The sequence below is a fragment of the Rutilus rutilus genome, assembly GCF_951802725.1.
Source record: "Rutilus rutilus genome assembly, chromosome: 8".
NCBI lineage: Eukaryota > Metazoa > Chordata > Actinopteri > Cypriniformes > Leuciscidae > Rutilus > Rutilus rutilus.
The window spans coordinates 18,207,604-18,227,230 of record NC_140222.1 but is presented as its reverse complement, the minus strand read 5'-3'; the positions used below and the strand labels follow the sequence as shown (position 1 = coordinate 18,227,230).

The window sequence follows — 19,627 nt, the reverse complement described above, 5'->3', positions numbered from 1 at the left end:
GTTTCCATATTCAGCCATAAGGGGGAGCCAAAGCAGCATCATGTGCATTAGAATCAGTGGGAAGGAATTAGAATTTGCTTAAATCCTATTAATCAGACCGATTGACTTTAAGAAAATTAAAACAGTTTTGGTGTATGGAGAATGTTAAGTAGCAGGTTTTATTTTCCCCATTGATCTCAATTCCTCTACTATAGCTGGACTCTTTCACAACAGTTTGTCCAGTCATCAGATCAAACCACAGCTGTACAGATGTGAATAACTGAGATCAAAAGGTTTCTCTTCGCCTCACAAACTGAGCTGATAGTGTCTCACGTGCATTCAGTGAATCACATGTCCACACACAACTGCTGTTTGAACAATATATGTACAGGAGAACAGAAAAACACAAGCTACACCTTGTTCTAAAACCAAAGCTTTATTAAAAGTCACCAAAATGCATATCAATCACAAGCCTAAGATCATTCTATGCCATCGTTTGTGTTGTTAATTATTATTTTGCTTAATTATGGTTAAAGCCATGCATTTAATTTCATAGGTCAATTAAAGTGGTCAAAGAATGCAATGACTATCTGTTAATAAATAGCTGTGCAAAGAAAGGTGCAGAGCATGAATATATGTTTTGCTTTATATCTGGACATATCTGGAACTAAACCTTCTGCTCAATTCACACTGTTGGTCTGATTTGACTCCAGAGGTCTGACAGTGATGTCTGGTCTCTTCTTCTCTGATCAGCTCACTTCTTGTAGATCTGATGTCATAAACCAGCACAGCAACAGTAGCCACGCCCACCAGAGCAGAGACGACCAATCGGATCACAGCTTCAGTAAAACCACAACAGTGGATGTGGTCTGAAAAGAAAAACAATGATTTTAAGGCTTGTCCGTATAGACTTATAGGTGCTGGTTTTGTGAGTTATTATTATTAAGAGCTCAAGCATCCACTGGAAAGTTTGTATGCACAGTTTCCTCGCTTAGCCAAATAACATTAGCTAGGATTGCTCGATTAACAGAAGCAATTCTAGACTCTTTAAATGGCACCCGAGGAATCTGTGATTCTTTATCCATGATGATTTTTGCCTTGAGCGTTATTGTTCTCTAGAGTAGTGCAGCATAAGGCACAACACACACACACACACACAACTCTGAGACGCGCAATTAACTTCTCTGTCTGCTGCCAGTTTTCTGTTCCTGTGAAATCACACAAGAAATGCAAGCAAATGTGCTCCATATACCCAGTGATGTACCTGAACTTGGCTGATAGAGTTCAGTAATGTCATCATCCTCAGTGTGGTTGATGGTTGAATTGTTGCTGGACGTCACACAATTTGAGCTTGACGATCTTTCTGATGATGAAGAAGATTGGGTCGTAGTTAATCACACACAGATCAGTGCTGACAATCTTTATTTATATTAGATGCATTTATAAAATGTTATTAAAGCAGTCAATATCATAACTTGGATTTAAGGACTATTGAAAATAATAGAAAATAAATGTTTTAAAATGACAAAGATATAATTCAAATGAAGGGCAAATAATGTTGTAATTCTCTTACCATAGACTATGAGATTAAAACTCATGTAGCTGGTCTCTCGGCTGACAATTGTTAGTTGATAAAGTCCAGAGTCTGTAGTTTTGGTGTTTGTGATGGTCAGAGATCCGGTTTGATCATCCAGTTTCAGTCTGTCTCTGAATCCCTCATCATACGTAGAGCTGGTTTGCATGAGTCTGTTGACTTCAGCGATTCGAGTGCTGCCGAACGTCCACTGTACCATCAAATATTTCTGTACTTCGGTAACATAAGTGTGTAGAGTGACAGACTCTCCCTCCATCACTGACACTGACTTCACTGCATCTGTCACATCTAGAGAACAAACAGAAACATGTTTTGTTAAACTAAGATCATTATGTTTCTTATTAATGATCAAAATTGCAATTTCAATCTGTATTATGCAGACGTTTTCTGATCTGCAGTGAACCAACACTTTAAATTTGGATCTTATAAGAGATGAATAACAATGAAATTTCAGGAGTTCAGTTTCAGGTGATGTTTCTTCAGCTCTCACTTTCTTGTGAAAAATGGAACCGAAACACAAAACACTCATCTATGGATCAGACTGCTTTATCTTCATTCAGTGAGTCAGTTACAGTTAGTGATTAGCTTACGGACTAATTTAAATGCCTCTGCTTAGTCACTTCATTCATTTATTCATTCATGTAATTACTTGTTTGTAATTGGTTAGAAGGCTGCAAAAATGTTTTGCAACAACAAGAGCAGATTTCAATAGGATGATATAATGGACACTTTTCTCGATTGCGTAATCACAGCTGCTGTAACTATAATACTGACTATATATATATAAACAAATAAATGTGCAGCCATTATTGTGTTTCTGTTTACATCTGTGACTGTTTTATATTTGAGCTGTAGCTGCATTTTCTCATTCTTAGCTGTGTCCATGCCATGGTTTTCATGGACTTTTAGTTTATCACATTGCTTCCCTGTTTTCTGTTCCTGTTTTCTTTGTTCTCTTTGTTTCTTTGTGGTACGTTTACATGACAACAATGTACTAAAAATGGAAACGTTTCCTTTACGTTTTTCAAGTAAAGACGACACTTTGTCAAAACGACTCTGTTCACATGGATCTGTGAAAACGACTAAACGCTGTATTATCATGCCAGGCCAGTAGTTGGAAATGTCAGTTTGTAAAGAAACACTACTTGCTAAAGACTGAATACATTATACGTATGCACGTGCATGTTTTCACAAATTCACGTTTTTATAGTTTACGTGGGGATGATAACAGTATTGTTTTCTCCTGAGTATTTTGATTCATTGGATAATTTTTTTGTTTTTTTTGTTTTGACTACAAAGCAAGTGTGACAGCCATCAATATCATAAAGAATATTGAAATGAATAGAAAAGAACCATTTTAGGATAAAGATAAGTTTAAGTCTTACCATAGACTTTAAGATTGAAACTCATGTAGCTGGTCCCTCTGCTGACAAGTGTTAGTTGATAAAGTCCAGAGTCTGAGGTACTGGTGTTTGTGATGGTCAGAGATCCGGTTTGATCCAGTTTCAGTCGGTCTCTGAATCTCTCATCAGGACCATCATATGTCAAGTTGGTTTGTGTGAGTCTGTTGACTTCAGCGATTCGAGTGCTTCCGAACGTCCACTGTATCATCAAATATTGCTGTGTTTCAGTAACATCAGTGTTTAGAGTGACAGAATCTCCCTCCATCACTGACACTGACTTCACTGCATCTGCATCATCACCAAATACACCTGATGAGCAAACAGAAATATGTGTGCTGTTAAAGACCAAATTAAATGACAACTTAAATCTGTATTATGCTGATGTTTTCCACTAACATGAATGGTAAATGATTTGCAGAGAACAAACACTTTTCCATCAATAGATGAATAACAGTGAAAGTTCAGAATAGCAGTTTGAACACTAGAGATGAAAAAAAAAGAGGCAAAAAAAAAAGAGAACCCAGGACCCTGGCTTTGGCCCTAATTCATAATGGGAGAAAAAACGGGTCGATCACATTGTTGATCAGCGAGTTTGTGCTGAACAAAACTGAAAAAGTCTCTTGTGCTGAGACTTGTTCCTCTCCAGTGATGTTTTCTTATGCACTCATTTTTATGTGCAAACAGAAGTGAAACATAAAACATAATCTATTGACCAGACTGCTTTAATCTTATTCAGATGACCAGCAATTAATTTAATTTTTATACTGAGAAAATGAAATGCTATAAATGACCTTAAATGAGCTAACTGCATGTTGAAACATTTTAACATTGATTTCAATTTGTGTAAATAATGATCAGTGTTTTAAAACAAGATAACACATTTTGTTTAGCTACATCAAATTAACCCATCAAAAGTCCATCAAATTAACAGGCCCTTCATATAAATGTCTCAACATATATATTGAAAGTTTTTTGTTGAAATAACACTAAAACAGCAAGAAGTGAAGTCATTAAAACACATCTATAACTTACCAACCAGATGCCACAAGCACACCAAGAACAAAACAAAAGCATAACCCATATTCGCTGGCCGTTTGCCCAGCACTAAATGTCTAAAAATGCCCTGGTCACAGCAGGAGAATTTGTAGAGAAGACCATTTGGGTGTTGACAAAGAGCAATGATGTGTTTGTGGGCGGAGCCTACCTGATGGCAGACAGTGACAGTTCTGACACCAGTCTATGGAAGACAATGAATAACAGTATAAAAATATCTCACAATTTTGACTTGAACTTCTGAAAACCAGAATTACAAAATTTAAACTCGATATTCAATTTTTTCTAAAAACTCAAGACATATCTCAAGACTTTTTTCCCCTAGGAATTGTGATCTAAATATAATGTAATATTATAAAGTTCGAATTGAGAGATATGAACCCACAATTGCGAGTAAAAGGTAAAAATTGGTTTAAGGTTTAATGTTATCTATGTAAAATGGTATTGGATATTGTTTTATAATAATAATAATAATAAATGTATTTTTTATAACGCTTTTCTAGAAACACTCTACAGTTTTTATGTTATGCTGTAACATAGGGCTAATCCCCTGATTTGCACGTACATCACGGAGACGTCTATTTGATGTTTAAATCTGGAAGATATATTTTTACAGTGTTTGCTCATCTGCTCATCTCATCTGCAATCCGTCTATAGGACGTTTCCTGTCAGATGTCAAATAGACGTTTAGAAGATGTATTTAAGATGTAATGGTTCAGAATGCATGTTAAACTGACATCTTAAAGACTCTATTAGATGTTAGTAAACAGTAGATGCTTTCCAGATGAAGTGATCTTTAACAGACATCTTGTGGACATATGTGCTATGCTCCCTGAACTGCATATGTGAATATTATGTAGACCTTTGGACCTTTTTCACAGACTGTGATGAAGCATTTTAACGGTCATAGTTTTATATATATATATATATATATATTTCCTTTGCATCAAATTATAAAAAAAACTAGTTAACGCTGCTGTGATTGTGTTTCTAATACAGCGGCTGAGAGTGATGGTAAAATTTACATCTTTCTCTTCTCTGACTGCCGTTTTCAATCTATCTCTATTTTTTTTTTCTAGTTTTGAAAGTTGTGAAAAAACTATTGTGTTTTTCTTTTACTATTTAAGCAAATGGGAACACAAAAATATATTTAACGTATTCTCTCTTTCACCGCTATAGAAGTTTACCCAATAGGCTTCCACTTTTAAAAAAACCTGGAAATGTGAAAAGGGTCTATTGCTTACATCAAATTCATGCTTCAGTGCCGTAGGCTAATCGTAGCAGGTTTCGTCTGTCCGTTTAATGGCTTGCAACCATAAATGTCTGCATTAAGCTTCAAACACTGGCAAAAGATATAAGATATCTTTTTTTTTATTCATTGTTAAAAATCTATGTTTTAAAGTTTTACAGTTTACGATTATTAGAACATGATTATAGAAGACTATTTCTCAAATGCAGGTGATTCTGAGGTTTCTTACACATAAATAAAATAATGTCATAGAGATTGATAAAGATAGGATACAAACTTAAAGCAACACTAAAGAACTTTTCCTCTTCCGTCCACCTGCAGGTTGGTATCATTTTTATCAAGTTTGTATATTTAAGCTCAGTAATTTCACTTAAATGACAATTAATAGGTCATTTTCATTGCCATTTACGTGAAATTACTGAACTTAAATATACGAGCTTGATAAAAATGATAATTCTAGAAGACGACTCAATCTAGGCAGACTTTTTCCTTCTAAATATTTGTTTTTGAATTGAGTGTATAGCCTACAATCTCCGATGTTGTTTTGAGTGTTTTAGACAATGGTGTGAAAAGCAACTATAATGATTGAACATTTATTTAACTTGACTGAGGCATTATTAGTCATGTGAATCCGTCTTTTTTATTGTTTAAAATGTTTATCTTAGCTATATTAGAATGATATAAAAATCTATGTACACAAAATGGAATGGCATTATGTCTATGGAAAATTACATGATGGATAAAAATACAAAATGTATATTTTAAAATTACATATTGAAGGTGCCAGCTGGCAACACTGGTATTGCACCCTTCAGCAAATGTGCAGTTGCTGCCAGTCGGTCCATCAGTTTACAGTCAAGCGACAGTTGTAGAATACTCGTCTTATAGGGATGAATTTACTGCGCCTTTTTAAGCGTCTTCCCATATTTGAGAAAAGCCTTGATTCTCATGTGGTATAACGTCTCTGTTAAGAGTTTATAAACTATCATTGGTGTAGGAACCGGAGGGGACGTGTCCCCCTCAATATTGGAAAATGCTGCATGTGTCCCACCCAAAAATTAGCCTACACCGCAGGGACAAAAACTGTACATTTGGAACTTTTATTTTGAAAGCGCGACAAAGAAGATATCAGGTTTTGCCAGCAAGTCAAACCCAGAGTGATAGGTCAAACCTAATTCTCTATCATTATCAGTGACTCCACAATATTCTTCATCATCAGAAAGATCATCAAGCTCAAATTGTGTGACGTCCAGCTGGGCTGTGAACAATTCAACCATCAACCAGACTGAGGACAGCAACATTACTGAACTCTATCAGCCAAGTTCAGGTACATCACTGATGATATTAGTGTTTATTTACAGAGCAGAACTCTGTTAGATGTGTTCAGGTAAATCAGTGTGATATTAGTTTTTCACTCTGAAATCCACTGTTAGTTCATAGTGGCCTGTGTAAGTGTTACGCCCCGTCTAGGGTAAAGGACTTAACATGAAAAAAAAAAAAAAAAAAAACAACAGTGCGGTTATAGAAAAGTGTATGAAACAGTATTTATTGAGTAAACCCATACACAAAAGAATTGTATTTGAAATATATTTTCTGGATATGTTTTGGAATATATGCAAATATTTGAAATTGGCCCAATAAATATATTTCATACTTATATTTCATATATTTTTGTTATATTTCAGAATATATTTCAATGTATTTGGAATATATGCCACATATATTTTTGACACTTTTGGGGACCCGTACAGAAAAAAATACATTGAAATATATTCTGAAATATAACAAAAATATATGAAATATAAGTATGAAATATATTTATTGGGCCAATTTCAAATATGTGCATATATTCCAAAACATATCCAGAAAATATATTTCTTTTGTGTATGGGAATTAACAGATTTATGTTACCATGGGATTTTACCTCAGGAGCCGACAAGGCCAAAATAACAAACAAAAACAACTAATTTGGAATATACCTCTTCCTGCCCTAATCCATAAAAGAAAAGAAAAGAAAAATACAATTACTTCCCTAACTCCCTAATCCAAAACAGGCACAGAAATATATCAAATTAAAAAGGTGGCATCGGTCTCCCTACCTCCCAAATTACTATGTACAATATATACAATTGTAAGTTCTAGCAGAAAAATGTAAGGGGATAATCCGTTCTCAAAGTCGTTAAACAGGCGTTGGTCCAAACACTCAAATGAACAATCCAAAGACAAACACTCTGAAATCTTTACACTCCAGCAGCAGATAACAAAGTCAGGCAAGCAAAACAGCAAGTGAGCACAAAAGGGCTAATGAAGCAACAACAAAGGAGGCCTTTATACACGTCCAGGAGTCAGCTGATCAATCAGGGCATGGCACCAATCAGACTGCAGGAACCAATCCGGTCTTCTTCCTGGATAAAAACAAACACCTCCCACAACAGCATAAAAACACAGACAGACCAAAAGGGACGTAACACCCCCATACACAAAAATAAACATGAAAACATGTTTATAGACAAGATCTAGATAAGAGCTAGTAAGAGCTGTGCAGGTAAACCTCACTCCCCTGATCTCAAGAAGCACACTAGCGATTGATGCTAGGCTGCGGTCTTTTGCCTCCCATGCCGTGGACCACGGTTCGAATCCCACTCGGAGTGGGTCAGTAGGACTGGTTTCACCTGATCGAAGTTAAAACCTAAAACATATTCATTGCATTGATGCAGTACATATAGGTGTTGATTCATATTAGATCTGGTGAGCACCCTATAATCGACTCAACCCTGTATCACATGAAATACGTTCTGAGGAAACTATTTTGCAAATCGCAATTACGTTACATGCCAACATATAAGCAGTGCTATTACGTTGGTCCTTAACCTAATATAAGCAGTGCTATTACGTTGGTCCTTAACCTAATATAGCCAATCTATTGCAGTGCTATTACGTTTGTCCTGAACATAATACATCCAAAGCAGGTTTCTTTTCACACGTAGCAGCTCATTTTGTTTTAATTATTTACTCCCTTTTTTCTCATTGGGCTACAAAATAGTATCTATGCCAGGGCGAGTCAAATGGCGGCACCCAGATAATTTTTATCTGGCCCTCCAACTGGTTTTTGATGTTTAAAACCCCTCGCAATCTGATATCAAAGTCCCCGCAAAGGTTTAGCGCGTTCAGCGGTGAGTTTAACAACGCACGTGATCATTCAGCGGTGAGTTTAACAACGCACGGCAGTTCGTGATATGGTCACGTAATTTAATCTATTGATTCGTGCCACGGACACGTTTATTTCGTTATTTTCGTAATACCAGCACGTTTTTTAAACTATTGCATTTTCAATGGGAAGCGTCTTTCGTGATAACAGCACGATTCTTTCTGCCTGTCGGCTGCAGCAGAGAAGCTGTTTAATCAACATTTTTTTCACGAGATCTTATGTGTTTTTATGTATTTTTTTTAATGTTATTATTTCGGTCTTATTGCCAGGGAAGCTGGATTGCTTTGCTGTTTATTGATATTTTTAAAATTATATTTTATCAGTAGGAAATCGCGCTGAAGAAGTCTCGTTCCGAACACATCGCGATATTTGGCATCAGTTCACGTGTGTCAGATGTTGGTAAGTAAATACGCTGTCCTAATAATGTGTGATATCATGTCTTTTCTGTTTGTCGATATTAATCTGCCATTATATCTGCCATCTCCACGGAGACTTTGCGTTTCATTGCTTTCTAATTCAAAACAGGGTGATTAACACTGCCTGTCACGTGACGTGCTATAGGCTTAGATATTCATATCAGATTAAAAATAGTACAATTAGTTCCAAAGTTGTATTTGTAGTAGAAGCACAGTAAAAACAACACTTACCATGCTTTTACCACAGTAACATTAGTTTTACTGTGATAAGTGTAGTAAAAAGACAGTAATCACAAAACTTACCATGCTTTTACCACACTATTTGTAGTTTTAATGTGGTACTTATTGTAAATGCACAGTAACCACAACACTTACCATGCTTTTACCACAGTAACCATAGTTTTACTGTGATAGGTGTGGTAAAAGGACAGTAATCACAAAACTTACCATGCTTTTACCACACTATTTGTAGTTTTAATGTGGTACTTATTGTAAATGCACAGTAACCACAACACTTACCATGCTTTTACCACAGTAACCATAGTTTTACTGTGATAGGTGTGGTAAAAGGACAGTAACCACAAAACTTACCATGCTTTAAACCTCAGTAACCTTAGTTTTACTGTGATTGGTTTAGTAAGGACAGTAATCACAAAACTTACCATGCTTTTACCTCAGTATTGATAGTTTTAAAGTGATATTTGTTGTAAATGCACACAACAATTAACCACAACACTTGCCCTGCTTGTAAGGCTTTATAATGTAACATCCAATATTTGTAAGGTAAATCAGTACTTTTCCCTTTAAAGTCCAACTGAAATCAAAATGGACCCTATTTACTTTGTTAGCGCATATTACTAGTCTTGTGGTGAACAATTAATCCGTGCAAGTTAAAACACGGAAAAAAATGTTTTGGCTTCGTAATCTTTAATCAAAATCTGAAAATGCCCCTCCTCTCTGCATTGGAGGACCTTCCCTGATGACGTATGCTTGACGGCTTGGGTTGAGAAACGCTTAACCACTCCCCTCAAATCGTTAGTCTGTAATGAGCGAGAGATGGAGAGGAGGAGCACTAGAGTAAAACCCTGCCCTCTGTTCAATATTCCTTTTCACTGGGAAATACGTCACAGCACTGGAGAAAAGTCGTTTGCAACTTCCGGTTCACGCGGACTTTAAATAATCCTATATATTATACATAATGATATTTTCTTTTCTATTTTTTCAGCTGAAAAGACCAAAAGGGCCTTTCGGACTCAGTCGTTCCATTATTGTTGGAGGAGAAGTAAACGGAGGAGACGGACAGCTGCAAAGGCAAATATTCGCAATGGTATGTATGTGTTGGTTTTAACCCTAAATCAAACATTTTATCAAGCATTTGTTGTTTCTTAAAACTTTTCTCACAAAACCCATAGCCCAATCAGTACAAACATAGTCTGAAAGTCTTAATAATTCACAAGATTTAACAAGTTGTCAAATTCGTACGATACTCGTACATATTTGTATACTCGTACACAATCCTGCAGCTTTTACTCCTAGTGCTGTCATTGGCTACTGCCTCAATTCCTGTACATATTTATCGCGATATTTGTAAATCAGTTGCGCCACTTCTTGGAAAGTTGTCGGATGTCACACACACTGTCAGAAAGTTTATATTAATTGCAAATTGGACCCTGTCTGTTTATGTTCCAGTAATAAGCCGCGTTTCCACCGCAGGAACTTTCCCCAGGAACTAGGAACTTTGGGCTGGTACTCGATGTGTTTACACCGCAGGAACCAGGGTCTAAATGAAGTTCCGGGTAAATATTTCCCCCTCCGATAGTCCCTGCTCATGAGGTAGTACTTTTTCAAAGTTCAGGAACTTTCAGGGGTGGGACTTGTGCGCTGCACAAGCTGATTGGTTGTGTTCACGCCGCATTTTGGTTGGATGACTCCACGCAGCATTTTCTTTATTTTTAACCTCCCTTTTAAAAAGTGGCTTCATGCAGTAAAGTTGTCGGTCTGCAAATATGGAATTTAATAAAAAAAACTGGGGGACTGGCGACGAGTTTCAGGCTTTATTATTTGGGTATTTGTGGAAGAGGAAACTTTCTGCGCGTTCGTCACAGCCATCTCACGGCCAATGTCCGCAATAGCTGATAACATACAATTTTTTATCTAACGTTAGCATTAAGAGCTCTGAACACGCTTTATCAGTGCTCGTCTCTTTTCTGCCACAGCTTTTAATATTAAGTCATTATGTTTACACATTGTCATCTATTGCAAGGCAAACCATGTTACAAATTTACTATAACAGGATTGAAATAGCGCTTTGAGGTTGGTAACAAACAACTATTTACAAGACTGTCACTATTTATGATTGATAGACGGGGTTCAGACAAAAGGACATTTTTGCGCGTTCGTCCCAGTCATCTCACAACATGCCTTGTCTAATTTTATACGCATACGAGCTTTCTGAACACGCTTTAGTATCAGTGCTCGTCTATTTTGTTATGTTAATTACCTCGTTAGTAAACCAATAACTGCAGCACAGTTTGAATCTCCTCCATACTTATAAATGTGGCGCTCAAAACTGATTACTGTCCGTCGCAGACTGGGAGGAGCAGTTGCGCGCAGTTTACCTTCCTGGTACTTTAGACCGCGGTGTAAACGCAGAAAGCAACCGGTCTGGGGCAAAAAAGGTTCCTGGGAAAAAAGTTCCTGGGACAAATTGTTCCGGGTAATTTCGGTGGAAAAGCGGCTATACATGATGTCTCTCCACACCTCATAACCTACCTCTGTTTGCAAGAGTGGAAAAGCTTATCTGACTTGTCACATGACATAAGATACTCGATTATTTTGTCATAATCAGAGCAGTTACACTGCTGATAACTGTCCCGTTTGCATGTAAATCTTTTTCATGATTATTGCTTGCTATTAAAGACATACTTTTATTCATAGAAATGCCCACATATCAGTGAACTTATTACATAAAAAAGCTTTTAACATTTAATTATGCAACACTCTTTACAGAAAACATATCCTACAGTTATAAACTCACAACGTCATCATCAAGTCCTGTGCTGGGCACATTGGGCAACAACTGTCCTCCAACGTATTCGATCCGTGGCCAGGTTCTTCACATCTTCCCATGGGACACTGACATTCTTCAGGTCTTCGTGAAACATCTGTCTCCATGTCTTCCTTGGTCTTCCCTGTCTCCTGCATCCTCCTGGTGGTGTCCACTTCATCACTGTGTTTGGGTGTTGTTGTTTGGGCATGCGTAGGATGTGTCCAGCGAGGTGCACCCTTTGCTCTGTCACAGTTTCTGAAAGTCTTCATGTGAAGTCCCATTCCTCCTCAGGATCTCTTTGATATATGCAGAACCAATATTGAAAATAGTGATTTATCTTTTTCCATATTTTTAAAGCATTTTGTTTTCTCTTTTCAGCTTCATAAACTGTACTTGATTTCTGCCTAATGCCTTTATCAAAAAAGTGTTCATCAGGTGTTTTGCTAAAGGACATATTCATTGCATAGTTACAATAAAAGTGACCAATAATCACAAGGATATAGAATGAAAGTTGAGAATGTAAAATGTTGTGCTTATGTTTTTGCCTATTTGTTCTTTAAAGCGAAGAAACAAATGTATGTTCACATAACAAACTTGAATCTCATCTCTTGGTTTGTAAATATATTCAACTTCATCATAGCAATTTTTTTTACGTTAATGTATGTGTCACTATAATAGATTGCTCCTGTATCTGGATATTTTTAATAAACTGATTTTTATACTGTTGTGCAGTAGTTTTGGCAGTACATTTGTCTTTAAACAGTTTGACATTAAATATTGGAATAAGCTTTCAAAATGGTGTCCATTCATTGTGCTTTTGTTACATTTATTTGAATATTATTGATATACCTTTAATATACTATACATACACTGTAAATGTTAGAAGCACTTTAGTACATGTAATTATCTTTAATTAAAATACTGCAAACCTACCCCTGCTGTAGGCCATTGCTTAGAAAAAAGTTTCTCTTTCAAATGTATTTATGCATCAGTCTAATCAAATAAGCAAATTTGTGTCATTGATCATGTGACCTCGTTTTTGGATGGTAACCACACAAAGGAGTCTTTTGTTTTTAAATATGAGTTTTATAATTTAATTAGAAGGAATGCATGTTTAACAGCCTAAATATAAAATAGTTAAGGTATCTATCCCCGCAGCCAGAACCAGAAGAGATCTGTCATCGTTTACCATAAATGGGCATGTAAGTGTAACGCATCTGTTCAGCTGGGTTGTTATTGGCTGTGACTTTATCGCAGAACTCGCTGTGATTGGACAATCGTTTAACCCATATAAAACGGCGCTTCATGTTACAAAGTATGTTTTGGTGTTATTATTACGTTAGTTATACATTAAGCTAACTATAAAGTGTCTCTATGTTGTGAGAAATTACTCCTTTACCTAGATCCTAACCCTAACCCTAAGCATGTCTGCACATTTCAATGAACTACAGCACAATGCTGCTCCACTGATAGAATGACAGAGATATGTGGGTAATGTAGTTTAAAACGTTTAGTAATAAAACAATAAATGTTAAATAAATAATATATTTAATGGACAACTGGATATCTAAATTTGTTCATTGTGCAAACCTTTATGACATATATGAGGGACAGGCTGAAATTTGATATTTTACTGTGAGCACTTTAAAAATAACCTTTATGCCAGCTTTCCATATATGTCTGAAAACTGTGGCCAACATTATTTATTAAACATAGTATAAGCAGTTGTCCAGCCAATTTTCTCTTTGATACACTAACCAGACTTTGAGTTACAGCCATTTGAAATGTGCATTTGTTTGCTCTTCTGGGGGCCATTGCTGGGCCCTGGGGGTGGAAGGACAGTATAATCTACACAGATCTACACATACTATTACTATTACACAAGGATAATGCACCATTCAGTAAAACAACAAAAAAACAGTGCCAACATTTCCTTTTCACCCCCTCTGATTGCTGCTTATATTCCTGACATCAGTGATATATAGAGTATACTATAGAGTATACTAGAATGATCAACATGGATCATCTTCAATTAAGCTTTAAGTATTTATAGCAAGATAGCCCACTGTAGCCTCTTGTTATTCACATAGCTTCCTTTTATTTCACTGGAAACTGGCATACATGCAAGTATGTGCAACTTTTGTTGCATTGTTGTCCCAAATAACCCTAACCAGATCTAAATTTTTATGTCCCAAGTAAAAGAATCATGGTAATTAATTATATTTAGTTATTTATAAGTTATTAATTATATGTAGTTATTTTTAAAGAAACAAGAAATTAAAATTTCTCAAAAGAAAATTTCTATTTACTGTACCAAACACCACTTTCAATACACAATAGTCACCATACTTTATTAAACAACACTTTATTGGAGAACAAAGCATAAAGTTGATAAAGTAGCATAAAGACAAATGAGATTCAAGATAAATAAAAATGTGTCTTCAAAAACACGTTAACATCATATGAATCCATTCACAGCTGCTGAAGCCACAAAACGAGTGCCAGATAATCATATTCAGTCACATATGATACAGAAAACAGATTTGATATTGTGTTGGAAAATAATGATTCATTATCACAGCTAAACTGGTTTCTTGCTCTTCCCTGTACGTCTCGATCGTGTTAGTGTTCTTCTTCCTCGTCTAAACAGTTTGTTCAGTTGAAGAACAGAAGAACAGAAGATGTGATTACTGATGTGGAGTAGCTTTTTCTCAACCAGAGGAAGAAGTCTCAACATCCCATTGTCAGGCGTTCTCCAGTCCTGGTCTGAAAGGAAAACAAAAGACAGAAACCATTCAAATAAAGTTGTTTAATGGACAGTCGGGTCAGCTTATGTTCTGCGTTATTTAAAGCAGTGATGGTTTACTCTGGCCCTCAGCGTCCACTGTCCTGCACATTTAGCTCCGACCTCAAACCCTCCTGCCTATTGTCTAGAAGTAAACCTGAAGACTTTGGTTAAAATTTTCAGATGTGCTCGATTAAGGTTGGAGGTTAACTCTTAACTAACCTCAAAAAGTAGAATGCAAATGGCCAGAGTTGCCTGTTCCTTACATAAATTTACAAAGCAGCAGTCAGTACGTTATATAATATACACACATTGAAGTATTATATATATATATATATATATATATATATATATATATATATATATATATATATATATATATATATATATATATATAAAATATTGCAGCACAAAATAAGCTAAGTACTGAACAAAAACAGTTTTACCCATATCAACAGCAACATATTTTAAAAGATTTTTAAGAAAGGCATGGTCTCTTTTGAGCCTTTGCCAGTGATGCTTGATTTCTTTCCAGACAACATACTCTTCTGTCAATTGTTTCAAGAGCTTCACTTGGTCAAAAACCAAGTGATAACCTGTACAATGTAAAATTGTCAACATCAAATTATGTACTACATATTACAGCATTGTTTCAATACAAGACATACCAATGGACTCGCGCACTTTTCTGTCTTCTTTGGGCATCAGATGTTCCTTCCTCACCCGAAACAAAGGACTTATTCGATTAGCTTGCGTTGATATAAGGACTGGTCTTCCTTCTCTGCTGTAAAACAAGATAGTCTCGACTTACTCTATGTGCAATTACTATTGTTCTTGAAACACAAATTAAGACAGTTATAAATAAGTTAATTTACCATATGATTCAGGAGAGAACATTTGATGAGTAAATACTGATTGCAATATTCTAGAAACTTCACCTGGGAAGGGCTGATCACGGCAAGATTCGCTAGCTCTCGTAATGGTTGGCTCTTAAAAGAGCTGTTGAGTTTGATATTGGTAGAGCTTTAAAAAAAAGGACTAAGTAATCCTGCAAAACAGAAAGGAAGGTAATTTTAATACATTACTTGCAAATAGTCAGTTTATAACTGTAGGATATGTTTTCTGTAAAGAGTGTTGCATAATTAATTGTTAAAAGCTTTTTTATGTAATAAGTTCACTGATATGTGGGCATTTCTATGAATAAAAGTATGTCTTTAATAGCAAGCAATAATCATGAAAAAGATTTACATGCAAACGGGACAGTTATCAGCAGTGTAACTGCTCTGATTTTGACAAAATAATCGAGTATCTTATGTCATGTGACAAGTCAGATAAGCTTTTCCACTCTTGCAAACAGAGGTAGGTTATGAGGTGTGGAGAGACATCATGTATTACTGGAACATAAACAGACAGGGTCCAATTTGCAATTAATATAAACTTTCTGACAGTGTGTGTGACATCCGACAACTTTCCAAGAAGTGGCGCAACTGATTTACAAATATCGCGATAAATATGTACAGGAATTGAGGCAGTAGCCAATGACAGCACTAGGAGTAAAAGCTGCAGGATTGTGTACGAGTATACAAATATGTACGAGTATCGTACGAATTTGACAACTTGTTAAATCTTGTGAATTATTAAGACTTTCAGACTATGTTTGTACTGATTGGGCTATGGGTTTTGTGAGAAAAGTTTTAAGAAACAACAAATGCTTGATAAAATGTTTGATTTAGGGTTAAAACCAACACATACATACCATTGCGAATATTTGCCTTTGCAGCTGTCCGTCTCCTCCGTTTACTTCTCCTCCAACAATAATGGAACGACTGAGTCCGAAAGGCCCTTTTGGTCTTTTCAGCTGAAAAAATAGAAAAGAAAATATCATTATGTATAATATATAGGATTATTTAAAGTCCGCGTGAACCGGAAGTTGCAAACGACTTTTCTCCAGTGCTGTGACGTATTTCCCAGTGAAAAGGAATATTGAACAGAGGGCAGGGTTTTACTCTAGTGCTCCTCCTCTCCATCTCTCGCTCATTACAGACTAACGATTTGAGGGGAGTGGTTAAGCGTTTCTCAACCCAAGCCGTCAAGCATACGTCATCAGGGAAGGTCCTCCAATGCAGAGAGGAGGGGCATTTTCAGATTTTGATTAAAGATTACGAAGCCAAAACATTTTTTTCCGTGTTTTAACTTGCACGGATTAATTGTTCACCACAAGACTAGTAATATGCGCTAACAAAGTAAATAGGGTCCATTTTGATTTCAGTTGGACTTTAAAGGGAAAAGTACTGATTTACCTTACAAATATTGGATGTTACATTATAAAGCCTTACAAGCAGGGCAAGTGTTGTGGTTAATTGTTGTGTGCATTTACAACAAATATCACTTTAAAACTATCAATACTGAGGTAAAAGCATGGTAAGTTTTGTGATTACTGTCCTTACTAAACCAATCACAGTAAAACTAAGGTTACTGAGGTTTAAAGCATGGTAAGTTTTGTGGTTACTGTCCTTTTACCACACCTATCACAGTAAAACTATGGTTACTGTGGTAAAAGCATGGTAAGTGTTGTGGTTACTGTGCATTTACAATAAGTACCACATTAAAACTACAAATAGTGTGGTAAAAGCATGGTAAGTTTTGTGATTACTGTCCTTTTACCACACCTATCACAGTAAAACTATGGTTACTGTGGTAAAAGCATGGTAAGTGTTGTGGTTACTGTGCATTTACAATAAGTACCACATTAAAACTACAAATAGTGTGGTAAAAGCATGGTAAGTTTTGTGATTACTGTCTTTTTACTACACTTATCACAGTAAAACTAATGTTACTGTGGTAAAAGCATGGTAAGTGTTGTTTTTACTGTGCTTCTACTACAAATACAACTTTGGAACTAATTGTACTATTTTTAATCTGATATGAATATCTAAGCCTATAGCACGTCACGTGACAGGCAGTGTTAATCACCCTGTTTTGAATTAGAAAGCAATGAAACGCAAAGTCTCCGTGGAGATGGCAGATATAATGGCAGATTAATATCGACAAACAGAAAAGACATGATATCACACATTATTAGGACAGCGTATTTACTTACCAACATCTGACACACGTGAACTGATGCCAAATATCGCGATGTGTTCGGAACGAGACTTCTTCAGCGCGATTTCCTACTGATAAAATATAATTTTAAAAATATCAATAAACAGCAAAGCAATCCAGCTTCCCTGGCAATAAGACCGAAATAATAACATTAAAAAAAATACATAAAAACACATAAGATCTCGTGAAAAAAATGTTGATTAAACAGCTTCTCTGCTGCAGCCGACAGGCAGAAAGAATCGTGCTGTTGTCACGAAAGACGCTTCCCATTGAAAATGCAATAGTTTAAAAAACGTGCTGGTATTACGAAAATAACGAAATAAACGTGTCCGTGGCACGAATCAATAGATTAAATTACGTGACCATATCACGAACTGCCGTGCGTTGTTAAACTCACCGCTGAATGATCACGTGCGTTGTTAAACTCACCGCTGAACGCGCTAAACCTTTGCGGGGACTTTGATATCAGATTGCGAGGGGTTTTAAACATCAAAAACCAGTTGGAGGGCCAGATAAAAATTATCTGGGTGCCGCCATTTGACTCGCCCTGGCATAGATACTATTTTGTAGCCCAATGAGAAAAAAGGGAGTAAATAATTAAAACAAAATGAGCTGCTACGTGTGAAAAGAAACCTGCTTTGGATGTATTATGTTCAGGACAAACGTAATAGCACTGCAATAGATTGGCTATATTAGGTTAAGGACCAACGTAATAGCACTGCTTATATTAGGTTAAGGACCAACGTAATAGCACTGCTTATATGTTGGCATGTAACGTAATTGCGATTTGCAAAATAGTTTCCTCAGAACGTATTTCATGTGATACAGGGTTGAATCGACTGTATAACACAATTAAACTGCAACATTTACATTGCATTCATGCATTTAGAAAATGCTTTTATCCAAAATGACTTACATTGCATTCAGGGTTTACATTTGATAAGCTCATGCATTCCCTGGGGTTTACAGTTAATGGATATGGGGGTAAGGCGTATTTGCTTGTTTGTGTGTGACTTTACAGGAATTGAGAACAGACCGCAAAGGAGCGACAGAGAAATGAATCCCGTGTCTAAGAGCCGTGTTGGGTCTGCTCTATAAAACATTAGGCTAGTCAATGAGAAAAAGATCATGGAGAAAGAATCATATAATCACTCACATTTCTGAGAACTGAGACTAAAGACAGGGCTGAAGCCATTAGAATTGCAGATATTAAACAACCCTAGCTAATGTTATTTGACTGAGCAAGGAAAGTAAGCATGCAGACACACACACACACACACACAGTAAAGCTTGTGGATTCATTGCCTTCCCAATAGATGGTTGATCTCCCAATAACCCACAAAACCATCATCTTTTTTTCAGACCACATCCACTGTTGTGGTTTTACTGAAGCTGTGATCCGATTGGCTCTCTCTGCTCTGGTGGGCGTGGCTACTGTTGCTGTGCTGGTTTATGACATCAGATCTACAAGAAGTGAGCTGATCAGAGAAGAAGAGACCAGACATCACTGTCAGACCTCTGGAGTCAAATCAGGCCAACATTGTGAATTGAGCAGAAGGTTTAGTTCCAGATATAAAGCAGATATAAAGCAAACTTACATTGATTCTCTGCACAATTCCTGTTCCTTGCACAGCTATTTATCAACAGATTGTTTTTCAGCGTTCTCCTGTCCACATTTATAACGTCACAAAACAACATAGTTCAAGCAGTTGTGTGTGGACATGTGATTCACTATCAGCTCAGTGTGTGAGGCGAAGTGAAACTGTTTGTAAAAGAGTCCAGCTTG

At 36.3% G+C, this 19,627-nt stretch overlaps 1 protein-coding gene and 3 long non-coding RNA genes across 5 annotated transcripts; 1 reads left to right on the top strand and 3 right to left on the bottom strand.

The window, feature by feature from the left end:
- Positions 1–401: 401 nt before the first annotated feature.
- On the bottom strand, positions 402–4,097 carry LOC311295902 (uncharacterized protein). Its single transcript, XM_084417458.1, has 5 exons — positions 4,009–4,097; positions 2,959–3,285; positions 1,553–1,861; positions 1,244–1,342; positions 402–848 (listed from the first exon to the last, which is right to left on the bottom strand). Exons 1-5 carry the CDS (start codon positions 4,055–4,057, stop codon positions 625–627), a joined length of 1,008 nt encoding a protein of 335 aa, XP_084273584.1. The 5' UTR covers positions 4,058–4,097; the 3' UTR covers positions 402–624.
- Positions 4,098–8,740: 4,643 nt separating this feature from the next.
- On the top strand, positions 8,741–12,367 carry LOC311295936. Its single transcript, XR_014628434.1, has 3 exons — positions 8,741–8,885; positions 10,128–10,229; positions 11,912–12,367. It is a non-coding gene; the product is annotated as an uncharacterized lncRNA (long non-coding RNA).
- A 1,933-nt stretch (positions 12,368–14,300) lies between these two features.
- LOC311295933 lies at positions 14,301–15,710 on the bottom strand. Of its 2 annotated transcripts, none has more exons than XR_014628429.1 (3): positions 15,675–15,710; positions 15,405–15,520; positions 14,301–14,717 (listed from the first exon to the last, which is right to left on the bottom strand). It is a non-coding gene; the product is annotated as an uncharacterized lncRNA (long non-coding RNA). The 2 variants fall into 2 exon arrangements; XR_014628430.1 differs by having other exon boundaries at positions 15,405–15,517; positions 15,675–15,705.
- Positions 15,706–18,014, bottom strand: LOC311295927. The gene is made up of 3 exons (XR_014628421.1): positions 17,837–18,014; positions 16,493–16,594; positions 15,706–15,784 (listed from the first exon to the last, which is right to left on the bottom strand). It is a non-coding gene; the product is annotated as an uncharacterized lncRNA (long non-coding RNA).
- Between the last annotated feature and the right edge of the window lie 1,613 nt (positions 18,015–19,627).